Source organism: Balaenoptera borealis (assembly GCF_965194805.1).
Source record: "Balaenoptera borealis genome assembly, chromosome: 16".
NCBI lineage: Eukaryota > Metazoa > Chordata > Mammalia > Artiodactyla > Balaenopteridae > Balaenoptera > Balaenoptera borealis.
This window is the reverse complement of record NC_138872.1, coordinates 72,500,313-72,519,730: the sequence shown is the minus strand read 5'-3', so window position 1 is coordinate 72,519,730 and position 19,418 is coordinate 72,500,313. Positions and strand designations below refer to the sequence as shown.

The 19,418-nt window shown below is 47.8% G+C and overlaps 1 protein-coding gene across 1 annotated transcript; it reads left to right on the top strand.

The window, feature by feature from the left end:
• The first annotated feature begins 4,635 nt into the window (after nucleotides 1-4,635).
• Nucleotides 4,636-19,127, top strand: KIF22 (kinesin family member 22). Its single transcript, XM_082361230.1, has 14 exons — nucleotides 4,636-4,712; nucleotides 11,377-11,572; nucleotides 12,896-13,023; nucleotides 13,114-13,268; nucleotides 13,495-13,704; nucleotides 13,785-14,015; nucleotides 14,152-14,305; nucleotides 14,432-14,567; nucleotides 16,467-16,635; nucleotides 17,152-17,320; nucleotides 17,704-17,771; nucleotides 18,534-18,746; nucleotides 18,839-18,898; nucleotides 18,989-19,127. Exons 1-14 carry the CDS (start codon nucleotides 4,658-4,660, stop codon nucleotides 19,034-19,036), a joined length of 1,992 nt encoding a protein of 663 aa, XP_082217356.1. The 5' UTR covers nucleotides 4,636-4,657; the 3' UTR covers nucleotides 19,037-19,127.
• Nucleotides 19,128-19,418: the final 291 nt, after the last annotated feature.

The window sequence follows — 19,418 nt, the reverse complement described above, 5'->3', positions numbered from 1 at the left end:
TGCGGTGCACGGGCTTCTCATTGCGGTGGCTTCCCTTGTTGCAGAGCACGGGCTCTAGGCACGGGGGCTTCAGTAGTTGTGGCTCGCTGGCTCTAGAGAGCAGGGTCAGTAGTTGTGGCGCACGGGCTTAGTTGCTCCGCGGCATGTGGAATCATCCCAGACCAGGGCTCGAACCCGTGTCCCCTGCATTGGCAGGCGGATTCTTAAACACTGCGTCACCAGGGAAGCCCAGACCAATTATTAACATAGGCTATATGAGAGAACATTAAGGATGACTTCAGGTAGGAAGACTATATTAATATGTTTACATGTTTAACATGTCATACATGTTTATCTATCTCAGGGAAAACAGTAGGGAGAGATGAAAAATGGAAGAGACAACTAACATTTATTGAGCATCCATTATAAGTTCGGTACTCTTCAAAATTACCTCATTTAATTGTGACAACAATTCTATTGGAAAGTAGTAGCATTGTTCCCATTTTTCAGATGAAGTCACCAAGACAGAAGGCAGTTGATATGTTTGTAGGTGATGAGAGTCACAAGGACAGATGTCAGAGGTCACTGTGTCCCCTCCCCCCAAACTTACACCCTTGCCTATTCCCCAGTAGTATTTAATAACTGAGCAAACCCAAGCAAAAAGAAACTTTTTTTTCCAATTCTCTGCTTCAGTTTGCCATCAAAAGGAAATTCACCCAGAAACACTATGAATCTTAGTAGAGCAAATGAAAATGAGATCTGTTACTCTCAGTACAAAATTAGAGCTAAGAAAAATTACATTACTTCATTTGGTCATATTACAAGTATTTATTAGGTGCCTGTGATGTACCAGGCACTCTGCTAAATGTTGTTATTATACTTGTTCAAAGTCACAAACATAGTATGTAGCAAAGTCAGGATTAAACTCAGGTCTTTCTGATGTTAAAACCTGGGCATTTTTCACATGTCCTTGATTTTCAAATATCTTAGAAACAAAATCTTACAAGGAATCCCAATATGAGGATCACACAGTTGGGAAATCATGTCCTGCTTCCACGCACGAGTTTTGACAAATGCATATGCCTGTGTAACCCAAACTACTATCAAGATATAGGACATTACCATCACCCCAGAAAATTCCCTCTGGGCCCTTCCCAGCCACTTCCTGCCCCCAACTCTCAACAGGCAATCACTTTTCTGACTTTGTCACCACAGACTAGTTTAGCTTGTTCTGCATTCAATCTGTTATTACATATCATGTAGCCTTTGCACTCATGAGAGAATAAGAGTGAAAAAGCAAACAACATCTTAGTATTGTTATGAAAATAGTTTTAACTTTATAGAGACCAGGGACCCCCATTTTGAGAATACCTGCTCTAGCGATTACAATATTTGTTTTGTTTTAAACGTTAATATTCTTTTTTGTCTTCTCAAGGCAACCTCTGCAGAGCAAGCCTCATCATTCCAGTGAGCACAGCAAACTTGCCCATGCACAGCGGCCACCAAAGGTGACCTCAGTGCCTTTAGGAAAGGGCCTGTGTACAGCTCGGCCGGACCCCCGGGAGCTCCTCTGGGTAGTGTCCACCCCACCCCCCGTGGCTCTTATATAATTAATTGTACATGAAATGAAGGAAAGGGTGTCCACGTGGGGGAGACTGGCATGGCTTCTTGGACACCCATGGTGCTCTATTATCTGAGGACTCCTCCTTCTCCACCTCGCCCCCCAAGTCTGGTTCTCTCTTTTCCAGCCCGCATTCTCTTCCTCATCACTGTTGCTATGCCTGCTGTCCCAGATGACCCTCATTTAATCTTCCCAGGCTTGAAGGACAGAATTATCTGCTTCATCCACTAGTCTCTTTCCAATTTTTATGGCGTAAGCTCTTGTATTCAACTTTCCTCTGCTCTCCTTTGCTATTTAAGGATCTAGTTTGGAAGTTTTTTTAAAAATTACTGTTTCTTTCTCTTGGAATATCAGGTGTTTAACAACCCTAATTTCCACCAGGCAGATGCAGATCTTGATACCCTTCCCTTATAATTCTTTTTTTATTGTCTGTCACCATCACCCAGTCCCCCATGAAAAAAATTAACTCCAGGAAAATAAGAACCACATCTGTCTTCTTGTTCACCATGGTATCCCCACCACCTAAGACAGTGGCTAGCACACTACAACTGAACACTGTGAACGGAATTATCTTATTCTCTTTGAATATCAGTTGTTTAACAATCCTAATTTCCACCAGGCAGATGCAGATCCCTAGGAAGCAGATCCAACCATTATTCCCTTTCAAGAGCTGAAGAAATGGAGGCACAAAGAGGCTAAATATCTCTACCTCAGGCAGCCTGGCAACAAAGCCCCGTACATAAGCTATTTTTTCAACCTCAGAAGCCCTGACTCCCTGACCTATGCTCTTTCCACTATTTCTGGCAGGTATCTTACCAAATATCTGGGAACTGGCAACAAATGTGAAAACATGAAGAACCCCTGTGTAAAGTGTAGGGAAGACCAAACTGCTAATCATCTAATAGTTCTCGAAGTGTGGTATTGGAAATTCTGGAGATCCCTGAGACACTTTCAGAGGTCTCCAAGGTCAAAATTATTTTCATAATAAAACTGAGACGCCATTTGACTTTTTCCCTTGCATTCTTCCTTGGGTATACTGTCGAGCTTTCAAGAGGTTATATGATGTGTGATATTACAACAGACTGGCTACAGAAGCAGACATGAGAATCCTGCTATTTTGTCTTGAATCAGACATTAGATTTGTAAAAATGTAAAACAATGCCACTCTTACTATTTTTTTGCTTTGGAAAATAGTCATTTTTTTTTTAAGTCTTTATTTTTTTTAATTATTAGCACCTTTAATTATTTATTTACTTATTTATTTATTTTGGCTGTGTTGGGTCTTCGTTTCTGGGCGAGGGCTTCCTCTAGTTGCGGCAAGTGGGGGCCACTCTTCATCGCGGTGCGCGGGCCTCTCACTATCGCGGCCTCTCTTGTTGCGGAGCACAGGCTCCAGACGCGCAGGCTCAGTAGTTGTAGCTCACGGGCCCAGTTGCTCCGCGGCATGTGGGATCTTCCCAGACCAGGGCTCGAACCCGTGCCCCCTGCATTGGCAGGCAGACTCTCAACCAGTGCGCCACCAGGGAAGCCCCGGAAAATAGTCATTTTTAAAATTAAAATGTTTTCTATGTTCTATGTAATGGGTTTGTTATTGTAATTTTTGGCAATTTTTTTAATGGAGATATAATTCACATAACATAAAACTTACCATTCGTAAGTGTACATTTTAGTGGTTTTTAGTACATTCACTATGTTGTGCAACTATCACCACTGTTTAATTCCAGAACATTTCCATCACCCCCAAAAGAAATTCCATACCTATTAGCAACAGTCCCAGTTCATCAACCCCTTACCATCCCTTGGCAACCATTAATCAACTTTCTGTCTCTACATATTTGTTTCTGTAATTTTTAAGTGCATTAATACATGTTTTAAACTTGTATTCATTTCTAACACTGTAAATATGGATAAATAAAGTCCATATAAACAGAAGATCTTTGGGGCCTCAATTTTTAAGAATTCAAAGGGATTCCAAGGCCCTAAAATTTGAGACCCACTGGTCTAATATTTGTTTTTTGATAGGCTGGACATAGTGTCTAAATCAGGGCCCTACCAGGAGCTCAAAGATGGGATGATCATCCCTGGTTAAGCTTCCAGACGGGATAGGGAACTACTTAACAGACGACTAAATCCACAGGACATGGGACCAAGGGTGAAGTTGACTAAGAAACAGACCGAGCAATGCTTTAACCCTCACTCCGACGTGTTGAGTGCTGAGTTACAAAGTAAAGGACATCCGAGCTGGTCTCCTCGGCTCAGACATGCGACGTAAGGGGACACAAATGTCACCTGGCCTCTGCACCCCAGAGTGGCTGTGGGCTCAGCAAGAGGTGAGTGCAACGTGATTGTCCACAATCCAGCCAGCGTGGTCCTGACCTAAATTAGTGACCAGACGTTGAAGCACCGTTGACTTGTCCTGAGGGCAAGTCCCCAAACCCACAGAACAATTCCCGCCTCACAAGCGCGAGAAACAACTTCTGAAGCAAAAAACTGTAAAACCGAAGACCACTACTAGTCGTTTAGAATAATCCCGTTTCCGCGAACATCTTCCTTATTCCTATAATGTGTCTTATTATGCCACTAGAATAGCAAAAATTGTATTCAGAGAAATTTTTGGATAAATCGATGAAGTGCCTTCGATCACCCTCTGCTTGATTCGTACCAAAATTCGTAGTTATTTGAAGGGGTAAAAAAATGAGGCGAAAACTACACTTAACGCAAATCTATGCCTCGAAACCCAGACGGTAAAAGGAACCCAGTGCCGGGCGGCGCTCACCAGCTCCCCCGACGGCCACTGTCGCCAACGCGTCGGGCTCCGGAGTTTGCGCGGGAGCGCCAGCCGGACGTCAACGGCCGCGTAGCCGACGTGCGCGAATGCATTCTACTCCAGGGGAAACTTTTTCTTGCAGGACCCGGAGGCGAGCCCTAGAGGGCGGAATAGGGGCGAGGCACAAGCTGGGGCTTCCGGCGGCAGGTAGCCGTGATTGGTGGAGGCCGGGAAAGAGGGCGGGGCAGCGGGAAATTCGAATGGAGAGGCGGGCCCAAGGAAGGAGTAGGATGGACGCGGGGGTCCCGGTGCGGAGGCGACGCGAGATGGCGGCGGCGACCTCGGGTACGCGAGCCCGGGCAGGGTGGGTGCCGTGGTCTGGAGACTTGTGGGGCGATAGGTCGGAGTCCGGTCCCGGCTCCGCGAGTTGTCCGGGAGACCCAGGAATAGCGCGGGGGCGGGGGCGGGGGGAGCTGGGAGTGTGGGAGTCGTAGGCTGCTTCCTCCTCACTGTTTCTTGCTCTCGACGCAGATCAGTAGACCCGGGTTGAGACCTGGTTCCGGCGCACTTTTGAGCCCAGCGCACTTTTCCCTTGTGAGCTTCAGTTTTCTTCGCAAAATGGGGACAATGACCCATCTCAGACTACAAGAGTAAGCGACCGAAAAGTAGCTAATACTCTAACCATAGGGACAAAAGGGAGCTGGATGCGCGTATGGTGGAAGGGTTCATGTATGACGTGTTGTTTGGGTGCAGGGAGATCCCTGAGAGAGGTAAGAGTTTCAGACGGGCTGCAGCTGGATGTGAGTTGACAGCATAGGATGTGCTGAGATCACAGAAAAGGGAAATAAGGGACTGTTTGTTTCCTTACACTCTAGCCTTGGCAGTCAGCGCTATTTTAGGGTTGGAAAGGCTGTTAGGACATTCAGAATCTTGCTCTGCTCTCTTCCTGTAGACTGAATTCTGATAAGTGATTATAATGGGCACCACAGTAATTTATTTGAGACCTTAGTGTTTGTCAGCCCCTGTGAAGAAACAGCTATCTAGTAAGATGTCAAACACATGTTGAGCCCTTGCTAAGTGCCAGGCACAGTTGTAAGTACTTTATGGTGATGAATCATTTACTCTCCACACAATGCTATGAGGTGGTGTACTATTATTGTTCCTGTTATACAGATGAAGAAACTGAGGCATAGATGGGTTAAAAAGCTTGCCCAAAGTTAACACAACTAGTAAATATTGGGGTCTGAATTCACACCCAAGCAGTCTGATTCCAGAGCCTCTGCCCTTAACCATTATGCCCAAGCACATGATATTCCTGCTGTCTGAGCACAACACCCCCTCACCCTTCTAAGACCCACTGTGTCTGGTACATAGTAGATATCATAAAAATGCTTGAATGAACATTGTCCCTTCCCTAGAGGAGCTTATAGTCTGTTTCAGTAGATAGTCATATAAATCTATAACATGAAAAGCAACGAGAGATATGTATAAACTGCTATAGGGAGCACAGAAGCTGAAGTAAACCCTTGGGTATTCTGGGAAGACTTCATTAAGGAAGTGATATTTGAAGTGGGTTTCAAAGGTTGGATAGGAGTTCGCCAGGCTTTGGTGGGACAAAAAGACCACCAAATGATCAATTTCTTATTTATGATGTAAAGAGAGGCCAAAGATGCTCTCTTTGGCTCAATTTCCTCATCAGTAAAAGAAGAGTTAAGTTGAATGAAGCTTGGGAATTGTGGGAGAGGGGAAAATTAGGAGAAATAATTAGAAGTACTAGCTTTGCCCAACCTCAAAGTTGCTTTTATGATGAAAGGGATAGACTCTTCTACCATTGGCAGATGTGTGCATGTGCCTCTCCATCTGTCCTCCCCTGGACTGTGAGCTTTGAGGCAAGAATGGCAGTGGCCACTTTTATGAAGAAAACAGGAAACGAACAAGCCAATGTTTTATGTTAGTCAGTCAGTCAGACCTTAATTTGTTCAGCAAATATTCCCTGAGAGCCTAGTCTGTGCTTGGCATTGGGAATATAAAAGTGAGCAGAGTTCACAGTTACTTGGAGAAGACAGACAAATATGCAGTTACAGTGGAGTGTGATGAGTGCTTGGATGGAGAAGCTAAAGAGAGCCATGGGCTCACCTAACAGAGCCTTAATGGGGCAGTAATTTTACAAGGGAAGGTTTTTTTTAGAGGAAGTAAGGTGTAAGGATTTACCCCAATTGCTTGGGAGGCGGCAGGAGGTGGTAAGGAAGATATTCCAGGGAGAGAGAATAGCATATGCAAAGGCCCAAAGGTGTGAGAGAACTTGGTGTGTTGTAGGAATTGAAGGAAATTCATTATGACTGAGAGCTTACAATACAAGGAAGGAAGTGGAGGGAGAATATTTGGAAGGGAATGAGACTGGAGGCAAGGAGACCAGTTGGGAGGCTGTTGAGATGAAGGCAACCTTGGCAAAGATTGTGCAGTGGGGATGGAGAGAAGTAGACTCATTGAAAAAGGTAGAATTGACAGATGTTAATGAAGAACTGGTGTGGGAGATGAGAGAGGAGGTGGAATTAAGAACTCTCCCATCTTTGGGGTTGGTTCCATTTATTTACGTTAGAGAGCATAGAAGGAAGATGGGGTTGCAGAGAGACGGGGAAGGATTCAGTTTAAGATGGGTGGAGTTTGAAATACCTGAGAACCATGTAAGAAGAGGTGTCAGGGCAGCAGCTGGGAATGCAGATCCAAAGTTCAGGAGAGCCTGTGGTGTGGAGGTGTCAATTAGGAGTCATCAGCTTTGAGGTGGTAACCGAAGCCAAGAGAGCAGGTGACCTTGCCCGTGATTAGTCAGTCAGTAGTGGTTCTCAACTAGGGGCAGTTTTGTTCCCCGTGGGGACATTTGCGATGTCTGGAGACATTTTTGGTTGTTACACTGGTGGGGCAGGGGGTGTGTGTGCTACACTTCCTACAGTGCACAGTGGGCCCCACCCCCAAAGAATTGTCCAGCCCCCAATACCAGTAGTGCAGAAATTGAGCAACCCTGATCTAGAGAGAGGATAGAAGGAGTTTAGGAAAAACATTTAAGACTGGCAGAAACTGAGAAGGAGTGAATAGAGAGCTGGTGGGTGGCAGGGAAACTAAGGGAAAAGTACGTTTCCCAAAGGAAAGCAGATCAAGGGTGTTGAATACTGCTGCGAAGTCAAACAGGATGGGGACTGAGCTTGCCTATTGGATTTAGCAGTAAGGAGGTCATTGGTGACCCTGCTGAGGGCAGAAGTGAGTTGCTGCCTTGAGGGGAGTGAGTAGCAAGAGAAAGAGTGTAATAATAACAATAGCTGACATCGCTGAGTACTTACTGCCAGCACTGTGCTAAACATTGTATGTACATTATTTCTCTGACTCCTCACAGTCTTATGAGGGTAGACACTGTCATTTTTATAACAAGAAACTAAGGCTTCAGCTTCCCTGGTGGCTCAGCGGTTAAGAATCCGCCTGCCAATGCAGGGGTCACAGGTTCGAGCCCTGGTCCCAGAAGATCCCACATGCCGCAGAGCAACTAAGCCCCCTGAGCCACAACTACTGAGCCCACGTGCCACAACTACTGAAGCCCATGTGCCTAGAGCCCGTGCTCCGCAACAAGAGAAGCCACCGCAATGAGAAGCCCGCGCACCGCAATGAAGAGTAGCCCCACTCGTGGCAACTAGAAAAAGCCTGCGTGCAGCAACGAAGACCCAACACAGCCAAAAATAAATAATTAATTTTAAAAAAATGTAACTATCCAAAAACAAAAACAAAAAGAGAAACTAACGCTTGAAGAGGTTAAGAAGCCTTCCCAAGGTCACACAGATGGAACTTGTGTCCGACTCTAAGGCCCATGGGGATACAAAGATGAAGGGGCTGAGAAGGCCCGAGGAATCACATAATGAACTTTGGAGTTAGACCTTCATCTGAAACTGTCACTAGCTAGCTGTTGACTATGGGCAACCTAGCTAACCTCTCTATACTGACGTTTCCTCATTTGGAAGATGGATGAATATATAATAAAACACTTACTGAGCTTTTATCAAGTACCAGTGCTGTGCTAAGCACTTTTACATGAGTTACCTTATTATTGCCTTAACAGCCCAACGAGTAGTTATTTTTATTTATTCCCACTTTACAGGTGTGGAAATTGCACAGGAATGGAAAATCACTTCCCCAGGTTATTTAGTTAGTTGTAAGTGGCAGAGCTGGGATTTGAACCCAGGCCATCTTACTTTGAATTTTTTCCACCCTTGAATTATTACCAACCTACTTACTATGTACTAGTTACTCTGTTGACATTTTACTTCTTTCAATCCTTGTTAAGATCTTCCAAGGCCCTCCCCACCCCATTTTATAGACAAGGAAACTGGGGCATATGGATGTTAAATCACTTGCCCAGGGTCACAAGCTAGTAAGTGTTAGAGCTGGAATTTAAATTCAGCTCTGTCTAGCCAGAGTCTATCTATACTCTTTCTTCATCACCACAGACTTCCCCTTCCCTTTGTATTGATCACTGAACTTCCTTAAGTGCTTCTGTATCTGCCATCTTTCTCTGTTCTCACCAAAAAAACCCTGGGAAAGATAGGCAAGGAGAGGCTCCTGCACACATTTTTTGACAAGTCAGTGAACCTCTTTGCATCTTAGCTTTCTTATCTGCACAGGTGCATCTGCAGGTTTCTACTTCTGACTTTTAGGATTGCCATGAGGGTCAAATGAAAACTAGATTCCCAAGTGCTTTGTAAACCTTAAAGTGAGAAATGGTGTTACTAGCTTCATTTGTCAGATGAAGGAACAGAGGCCCAGTTTTTGGTTTTTTTAATATTTATTTATTTGGCTGCGTTGGGTCTTAATTGCGGCATGTGGGATTTTCCTTGTGGCATGTGGGATCTTCCTTGCGGCATGCAGAATCTTCTGTTGTGGCATGCAGGCTCTAGAGTGCACGGGCTCAGTAGTTGCAGCACACGGGCTCAGTAGTTGCGGCATGTGGGCTCAGTAGTTGCGACGTGAGGGCTTAGTTGCCCTGCAGCATGTGGGATCTTAGTTCTCCAACCAGGGATCGAACCTGCGTCCGCTGCATTGGAAGGTGGATTCTTAACCGCTGGATCACCAGGGAAGTCCAAGGCCCAGTTTTTGGAATGGACTGTCTGCTATGTGTATACCTTACTTATGCATAAGGTTCTTCCCAGGGTTAGTCTGTCCACCTTTTTGTCCTGCTGTTTCTGTGTTGGCCAGCCTCTTGCCAAGAAAGGCCTGTGGTTCCCAACAACCAGCTGCTACCACCAGCAAAAAAGGAGAGAGTCAGAGCTACCAAGAACTTTCCCATGTACCCAGTTGGTACATGACAGGGAGGCAATACGACATCCTCATTAAAAGCAAATTTTTAGAGATGAGATCTAGGTTTGAATTCTGCTGTTAGCTGTGAGTTATAGTATGGTATCCTCCAATATAAAATAGAGAAATACCCTCCTCGTAAGATTTTTTTCAGCCCATTCAGTCCTCACAGAAATCCTCACAGCTTTTTTTTTTTTTTTTAGTTTTATCTTAATTGTGTTTTCTGATGATAAAAATAATTCATAATCCCCCACCCCAGCCCCCAGATAAATGACTTAGATTTAATTATGGGAAGCAAACTAAACAGAAAGCTTACCATAGATGATTGCATGTTAGTGCCTTTGCAAACTGAGCTGGGACAGAAAGGGACTGGGGGCTGCCTCTTAACCTTATCCCTTCCAAAGATGTCCACAGTGTCATTATTATTATTATTTTTTAATGCAAACATTACAGCATTACAGAACTGGGTAACATAGAAAATAAACCCACATAATCCCCCATTGAGAGAAAACCATCATTAACAGTTTGGCGGGGGGCATATGTGTGTATGTATGTATTTATATGTATAATAAACTCCAGGTAAGAAACAAAGGCACAGAAAGGTCAGGCAGTTCATTGACTGATTTTAGATAGGGGCATATGTCAACTCTTTTAACCCTAGAACAACCCCATGAGGTCCTGGTCTGCTACACCTTGACTGACCAAAGTGTGTCCCACCAGCAGTAGCAGCATCACCTGGGAGTTGCTGGAAGTGCAGAACCTTAGGCATCTCCCCAGGGACTGAAGCCAAATCCATATTTTAACTAGATCTTCCAGGTTATTTGTGTATACATTACAGTCTACACCCCACTGGACCTACTTACTGAGTGGGATAGGAACTGAGGCCAAGCTTGGGGACACCCACAGCATGGCCAGGGTGGAAAGAGCTTCCCCCGAAATGAGCTGTGGCCCCCGGCCCTCCCAGTGGTATCCGCAGGACCCCAGCCTCCAGGCCTCCTTCCCTGCCTCTGTTGTCAAGGTTACGGGGGTCTCTAGTCTAAGATGCTGGGGTTTTGTTCTGCTTATTCCTCTGAAGAGCAAAAAGACACAATGTAGGTTATGATACAAGATAAGGTAATATCTTATTACAATATCTGGTAATATGCTCCAGGCATAAAACACTGAGGTGCTTGGAAGAGCTGCTGTGCCTCTACGAGCGTCTTCACTGGTAAAATGGGACTAACAGAAGCTACCTCTCAGTGACACCATGGAGATTAAAGTGTGCCTAGCATGTAGTCAGTGCTTCATAAATGTTAACGTTTGCTAAGTACGCGATCTGGTTTACAGTACCAGCCTATAGATAATCTCTCTCCTTCAAACCACCCCCACCCCGCCCCACTGCACTCTGCCTGAGACCATGTATTTGATTCATCTTTTTCTTCCATCCTGCCCTTCTGTGCTCGCCCTCACCAACAGAACACACAGTTCTCCTGCCTCACCAGTTCTCCAAGGGGGCCGTGCTGTCACACCTCCAGGCTTTTGCACATGCCTTTCTTTCTGCCTGGAATGCTTGGCAGTGACCCTACTCATCCTTCAGGGGTCAGCTAAGTTACCTACCTCCTCCTCCAAGACCCTTACCCTTACTTCTCAGCAAAGCTACCACCATACTTCACACCTAAAAATTTTCTTCTTCCAGGAGCCAGTCGCTGTCGGCTAAGCAAGGTGGGAGCTGGCCGGCGCCCACCTCCAGCTCGAGTAAGGGTAGCTGTGCGACTGCGGCCATTTGTGGATGGAACAGCTGGAGAAAATGATACCCCCTGTGTACGGGGCCTGGACAGCTGTTCTCTAGAGATTGCCAACTGGAGGAACCACCAGGAGACTCTCAAATACCAGTAAGGTTCAGGCCACTCTCCCTCCTATCCTCTCTCTTCTAGGCCTGCTCACACTATCACTTGCCCAGACAGTTTCTCAGACCTTCCTCCTCAGGATCCTTGCTCCTTCCTTAGCACAGCTTTGTTCGCCACACCTTCGTTTGTTCATTCAGGAAATGTTCATAGGTGCCCACTGTGATGGGTTCTCTGTAGGATACTGTGCGGAAGACTGGGGGCTGAATCAGACACAAGTTACTGTTCACAGTCTTACAGGGGAAATAGGCACAAAGTGGGGAAGGAGCAGCGAAGGTAAGCAGGGGAGCCCCAACTCGGGTCTTAGGGAGGTGTGGGAAGGGTTGGGGGAGCACAGACCAGCTAGCCAACCCAGGCTACAGCTGGGTGGTGTTGGAGACAACCACCCACGTTTGGGGACAGAACTCACAAGGGCAGCTACTTTAAAATTCCTTTGGAGATTTAAAGTTCAGCCTCCTTGGCCTGTTATTCTAGGCCAGAGGGTGGCAAACTACAGTCTACAGGTCAAATCTGCCGAGAATCTTTTTGTAAATAAAGCTTTATTGGAACACAACCACGCGCGTTTATTTACATATTACCTGTGGCTGCTTTCTGCCCGACTGCAGCAGCAGAGTTGAGTAGTTGTGAAAGGAACCATGTGGTCCACAGAGCCCCAAATATTTACTATCTGGCTTTTTATGGAAGAAGTTTGCCAACCCTGTTCTAGGCCCTTGACAATTTGGCTTCAGTTTCTTTCCAACCTCATTCCCCCTAACACATGCTACACTCCACTTATACTAATCCCTGCTGTGGCCTTAGCCACAGCTTCTCCGCTGGAGTGCACTGCATGGACTACAGGTGTGTTGAGTCTCACCTAGTCATAAGCAGCATCCTCTCTTTACTCCATTACGGTGTACAAATACTACTTTCTATATATCCTGTGATATACCCTGCCCTTTCATACCATGTCTTGTTTGTGTGCTATCTTTGATACTTAGAGTATCTTTCTCTTCTCTGGCAAAATCCTCCTTCCCCAGGCAGAATGCTACTGCTCCTAGTGCGTTCTCATCTTCGTTTCCTGAATTGCAGCAAAGTATGGGTATCTATCTATGCCACCAGGCTGCAGAACTCCCAAGAGCAGGGACATCAAATTCATCTCTGTGTTTCAACACCAATACACAGACTGGGATGGAATGGTGTTCAGTGGGTGCTTTCTTAGGTCTTTGTGCAAGAAAAAGGATAGAGACTCTTAAATCTGAGGCCAGTTTTATCCTCTAGGTCTGGGCGAGAATGGAACCCTCCACTAATCCCCTCCTTTCTTCCTGCCTGCAGGTTTGATGCTTTCTATGGGGAGAGGAGCTCTCAGCAGGACATCTATGCAGGATCAGTGCAGCCCATCCTAAGGCACCTGTTGGAAGGGCAGAATGCCAGTGTGCTTGCCTATGGGCCCACAGGAGCAGGTGAGGAAGCCAGATACAGAACAGCTACGGGTCAGAAAGGACTCGGGAGTGGGGAAGAAATTCTCACAGCTCTTTCCACTCCTTTTCCAGGGAAGACGCACACAATGCTGGGCAGCCCAGAGCAACCTGGGGTGATTCCCCGGGCTCTCATGGACCTCCTACAGCTCACAAGGGAGGAGAGCGCTGAGGGCCGACCATGGGCCCTCTCTGTCACTATGTCCTATTTAGAGATCTACCAGGAAAAGGTGAGGCCCCTTTCTGATCAGGGAGGGAAGAGACAAAGGGTCAAAATCAGACCCAGTTCTGGAACATGAAGCTTTGCTCTAGCAAGAAGGTGTAAGACCTGGAAAGACAGAGGTTGGGGTAGTGGATGGCACAACTCTGAGAATCAGCTGAGAAAAGGAGCCCAATAGCCAGGAAGTAAGCAGCCTGTAACTGGAGGATTGGCCCTGCCTCCCACTGCTCAAACAGGTATTAGACCTCTTGGAACCTTCATCAGGAGACCTGGTGATCCGAGAAGACTGCCGAGGAAACATCCTGATTCCGGGCCTCACGCAGAAGCCCATCACTAGCTTTGCTGATTTTGAGCGGCATTTCCTGCCAGCCAGTCGAAATCGGACAGTAGGAGCCACCCGGCTCAACCAGCGCTCCTCCCGCAGTCACGCTGTGCTCCTGGTTAAGGTGAGACCCACTGACAGGGGTGAGGACCTGGGAAGCCCCTGAAGCCTGAGCTAAACTGGAGCCCTTGCTCTTACCCCCAGGTGGATCAGCGGGAACGTTTGGCCCCATTTCGCCAGCGGGAGGGAAAACTCTACCTGATTGACTTGGCTGGCTCAGAGGACAACCGGCGCACAGGCAACAAGGGCCTGCGGCTGAAGGAGAGTGGAGCCATCAACACCTCCCTCTTTGTACTGGGCAAGGTGGTCGATGCGCTGAACCAGGGCCTCCCTCGGGTGCCCTACCGGGACAGCAAGCTTACTCGCCTGTTGCAGGTCAGGCCTCCCATCTCGGGTAAAAGGAGCTAGAGAAGGGGGTTCTCAGGCCTGCTGGGGTGTTGGGGGACAGCAGTCAGGGAAGGGGAAGGTGGGGCTTCTGACCCACCCACCCTGCCCCATCCCCGTCCCTCAGGACTCTCTGGGTGGCTCGGCCCACAGCATCCTGATCGCCAACATTGCCCCTGAGAGACGCTTCTACCTAGACACAGTCTCTGCACTCAACTTTGCAGCCAGGTCCAAGGAGGTGATCAATCGGCCTTTTACCAATGAGAGCTTACAGCTTCATGGTGAGGACTGGGGTTGGTAGGAGTGGAAAGGCCCAGTCTGGACAACTGGGGAGTTTGCTGAATCCACCAAGCATCAGCAAAGAAGTTGACACCCCCTTTTTCCCCTACCCTGCCATCTTCCCCTAGTCTTGGCACCTATTAAACTGTCTAAGAAAGAACTGCTAGGCCCATCAGAAGCAAAGAGAGCCCGAGGCCCTGAGGAAGAGGAGACTGGGAGCCCTGAACCCCCAGCAGCAGCATCTTCTGCCTCCCAGAAACTCAGGTGAGCAGAGAGGGAGGGGTCTTGGGCATATTCCCTTTCCTGTTGTGTCTGGGTTGGGTGCAGAGTAGCATTGGGTTTAGCCTGTCGGATCCTTGAGCTGTAAACTTGTTCTTCCACTGGATTCACCCAAAATCCTACTCTACTGAATTCACTGAAGTGCTAAGATCAACCTCCAGCCTTGACGCTGCAGCTGGGGGCCATAAGGAGGCTCCTCCTTGAGCTCCTAGCCCCGCCTTTCTGTTTTCCAACCCCTTTAGGCAGTCAGCAAAATCTCACATTTTGGCACCGATGTTTCAAGGATGAGTACTTTTGCTTCTGGTTCAAGGAGTAATGAGGACCCGGTCTTTCAGGTCCCAAGGGTAAGAGCAAAGCAAAGGAGATAAGAGATGAAGAGAGATGTCTCATGGAGACTCAGTCTGTATGTTAGAGTCCAACCTTTCTGTGACTTTCCATGGAGTCAGCTGCTGTCCTAACTTTGCCCTGCTTCTACCCTCAATCCGAACAAAGCCTCTCTAAACCAGGGAGGTGTGTGGCCTCCTTCCCTGGTTCTGATAGCCCCACCTCATGGCCCAGTATGCACTAATATTCAGGTCACCCCTGTTTAGTGGTCTTGCTTTCTGTGTCTGGCCACCTAGCCCTTCAAGGATCCAGCTGCAGTTTGAACTTTGTCCTTTTTCTACTCCTAGCCCAAATAAAGCTTCTCTAAACTCTATAAGTCCTAAGACTAGAGGTGACCTGAGGTGGCCAAGGATTAGTGCACAGTCTGCCCCAGGGGACTATTGTAGTTAAGGAAGGATGGCATACATAAAAAGGTGGTTGGTGCTTGTGTTCACTTGGAACCCCATCTCTCTATCTTGTCCTTCTTAAGCCATTTGTCAGCAGTCCCCTCTCCTATGTGTACAGACTCAGAGAAACATACACACCCGTACATCTGTATTATGTGTGAAACAGGCAAGGTTTCTGTCAGATAGGCACCTTGGGTAATCTCAGAGAATGGGGCACATCAGACCTAGACAGACCCTGACCTCAGGGAGCTCAAGTTTCAGTAGAGGAAGCAAGATGGGAACATCAGTATATGATGCAAGGTCGATAGTACAGAGCACAATAAGGAAGGAGGATCCTCTTGTTCTGTGAGAGCCGGGAAGGAAGAAATGACTTCTGTGTTCACCTGTATTTTCTGATCCTGCTCTTCTAAGCACTTATACACAAAGAACAGGAGAGTCTCTGTCCTCGAGGAGCTAGTTCACAGTGTAGGAAAGAAGATATACAATCAAGCTGGCATCATGGGAAAGGGGGCATCAAACTGACTTTGAATGATAATTGAGATCAGGTGTGAGGGGAAAAATTCCAGACAGAAGGAACAAATGTTAGGCATTATCATGTTCAGATTAAGTCAGGACTCTATTTGAATGGGCCTTTCCTACTGCTCACAGGAGAAAGGCTTGGCATTTGAGGTGAAGGTTTTCAGAGCCCTGCTGAAGATGACCTCCTCTGTGAATCTTTCACCGACTGCCCCTCCAAATGGACAGGCTCCTGGCCCTTGCTGTCACCTTATCACGGTCTCTTACTTTGTTAGACAGTGAGTGCCTTCAGGGCAGGGCACTGATGTCTTAGACCCCATGAACACCTGCCACTCAGGTGTTCATTAAATGCTTCTTCTCATCTGATCTCCTGGCATCCCTGAGAAGTTACTTGGGTAGGTAGTGATCAACCCCCCTTCGCCTGAAGAAGGCACAGCACCCAGAGAGTCTCAATGACTTGTTCAGGGTTGCCTAGCAGGTTAACACCAGGGTTCTGGAACCACAGAAACACCAAGTTAAGGCAGGATGAGAGGAATCTGCGGCTGGAGAGGGTGATGAGAGAAGAGGTAAGTGGGGAGTAACCTCTTTGTCTGCTCAGCCCCCTACAGAAGCTAAGTAGCATGGACCCAGCTATGGTGGAGCGCCTTCTAAGCTTGGACCGTCTGCTGGGCTCCCAGGGGAGCCAGGGGACCCCTCTGCTGAGCACCCCGAGGCGAGAGCGGATGGTGCTTATGAAGACAGTGGAGGCGAAGGATCTGGAAATTGAGGTAAGTGTTGGGGGTTGGGGCTGGGATTCCTACTGGCCTTGAGAAGCAGCCCGAGGATCTTCAGATAGGGAAGGACACTGAAAGGCTGGACCAGCATCCAATTTTCACCCAACACTGGAATCCCTCAGTTCTCCAGCTTCTGCTTGAATGTCCTTAACATGGCTGAACTTTGAAAAATAATTGAGGTCAGATGTGAGGAGGTGAGAGAAAAAAAAAATTCCAGGTAAAAGTACAAATGCAAGACATTGCTATTTCCTAAATCTCAGTTCATATTAAGTGAGGACTCTCTGCTTGAACTTCCCTTCAGTATTTCACAAGGAAGCTTGTTCCACCTCTGGACAGCCCTGATCACTAGAAAGCCCTTAATTACATTGGGCTCCAGCTGTCTCCTGGTAATTTCTCCTGTTGGTCCTCGCCCTGCCCTTTTAAGGCCTCAGAGCCCTGAACACTCACTGTCCTAATCTACTGCCCTAAAGTTGGTTCTGGGTCATATCTCTCCCTGATCCTTTCTAACAGAGGCTTAAGATGAAGCAAAAAGAACTGGAAGCCAAGGTGCTGGCCCAGGAGGCTGCAGACCCGAAGGAGAAAGAGAATTACTCTCCCACAATGCTCCGACCCCTTGCCCGCCGCACAGTCACAGTGGCTAAGCCCCTCAAAAAGGCTGTGGTGATGCCCCTACAACTGAGTAAGTTTGGCTCTGGCGGCCAGGAGGGCCCAGATAACAGAGATCTTAGAAGGAAGGAGGTGTTTGGAGCAGCTGTCCTCATGTCACTCATGTCCTCCCACCATGGGAAGGGGGAGGAGGATGTGAAATAAGAGCTGGGTGCACTGCTCTCGGGCATTTAGTACCATGGGGTAGACTGACCAGTGCATGACTGATTATCATGAAAGACCAACTGAGATTAGTTTCAAATAAGGTATAAGAAAGGTTGTGTGGAAATAGAACAAAAGAAGATTAACTCAGGCTGGAGGGGAACTGGGGAATCAGTAATGGAAGAACCAAGTGGCTACCAGGGGGGCTGAAGAGTGGCCTCTGCTGTGATTCCAGCTCACAATTCTTGCTTTCAGTTCAGGAGCAGGCAGCATACCCAAGTGCCGAGATCCATATCTTGAAGAAGAAAGGCCGGAAGAGAAAGGTGAGAGTAGCTGAAGGCTTAGGCTTTACCTAGAACCCAGGAGAAGTAAGGGGTAGAGAGCTCTAGTGGGAAGAGTACTGGCCAAAGAGTTACATGGCCTGTCAGAACACTTATCAGCTATTTACAGCTCTTCCAAGTTGCTTACCCTCTGAATGCAGTGATGTCTCACAGGGCATTTAGGATGAAATGCAGTAATATGAATGTACTTAGTGGGGTGGGTGTCCATCACCTGTTACTTCCCTTTCTTCGTGCTGGCTCTTACTCTCAGTCAGTAGCTACTTACTAGGTACACTGTGCAGCCTGGGTCCTGCCCTCTACAAACTTCAGAGCCCATTTAGGCAAACAGCCTAAATAGTCAAGAAATGAAACAACACTGAAAGACCTACCTAAAAACTGAGATGACATCGGTAATGTGTCACTTGTTGAGTGCCTTCTATGTGCTTTCCTAGGGGTGAAAGAGCTTATTCTTTCCTTTTAGAAATGAGGGACCAGATTTAAGAGCTCACTGTGTGTTTTACATTCATTAACTCATTTGATCTTCACAGCAACACTATTCTACTCTTTCACAAGTCGGATAAAATGAGAATCAACCCAGAGAGTGAGCAGAGGGAAGGGTTTTGGGACAGACACTGGACAGGAGGGAAAGAGGCTGGGGAGGGCGGGGAGGTAGGTGCTGTTAGGTTCCTATCCTTGGCAGAGGAGTCCAGAGTGGTTTACTGCTGTTACTGCTGTTTCTGTCACTCACCTCCTCCTGCCTCATAGCTGGAGTCCCTGGATGCCTCAGAGCCGGAGGAGAGGGGTGAGGACTGCTGGGAGCTACAGATCAGCCCGGAGCTACTGGCCCATGGGCGCCAAAAAATATTAGATCTGCTGAATGAAGGGTCAGCCCGGGATCTGCGCAGCCTGCAGCGCATTGGCCAAAAGAAGGCTCAGCTCATCGTGGGCTGGAGAGAGCTCCACGGGCCCTTCAGCCAGGTAAGACCCAGGGAGGACAGCCCCGGAATGGAGTTGGGTGGGGGAAGCCTGGCACTCCCTAGACCCCTTCCCCATCGCTGCTGTCCTGCCAGGTGGAGGACCTGGAACGCGTGGAGGGCATATCCGGGAAACAGATGGAGTCGTTCCTGAAGGTGAGCTCATGAGACTCGGGCCCCCTCCTCCCCCTGGCCTGTGCCCTGCCCGGCCCTAACGCTGCTCTCCCTTTGCCTCCTGTGTTGCAGGCGAACATCCTGGGTCTTGCCGCGGGCCAGCGCTGCGGGCCCTCCTGACTGCCGGCTCCCCTCCTCACTCTGCCTTTTTTTTTCTCTTTTTAAATCCTTGTGTAATTGCTTGTCCTGTAAATACAGTTTTCACTCCGTTGCTTCAGCCTGATTCTTGGGACTGCGAGGGCGGGGCCGGGGTATAATTGCTCTTGGGATGGGCCACAAGCTTCGCGGGTTAACTTCTTTGGGCGCCATCTTTGGGAAAACACGAAGCAGCGCAGGATTGTAAATAAACCGCTGGAGTGGGAGGGGGCAGGGACGGTGGCCCAGAGGACACAAAAAGCTACCGCGAGAGTCCGAGGACGACAACCGTTAGGCGGGCGCGCGCTTAGAGCTTAGCCCCGCCCCATCCGTACCCCAGGCGCGCGCTCCCCTACTCTCCCGCTCG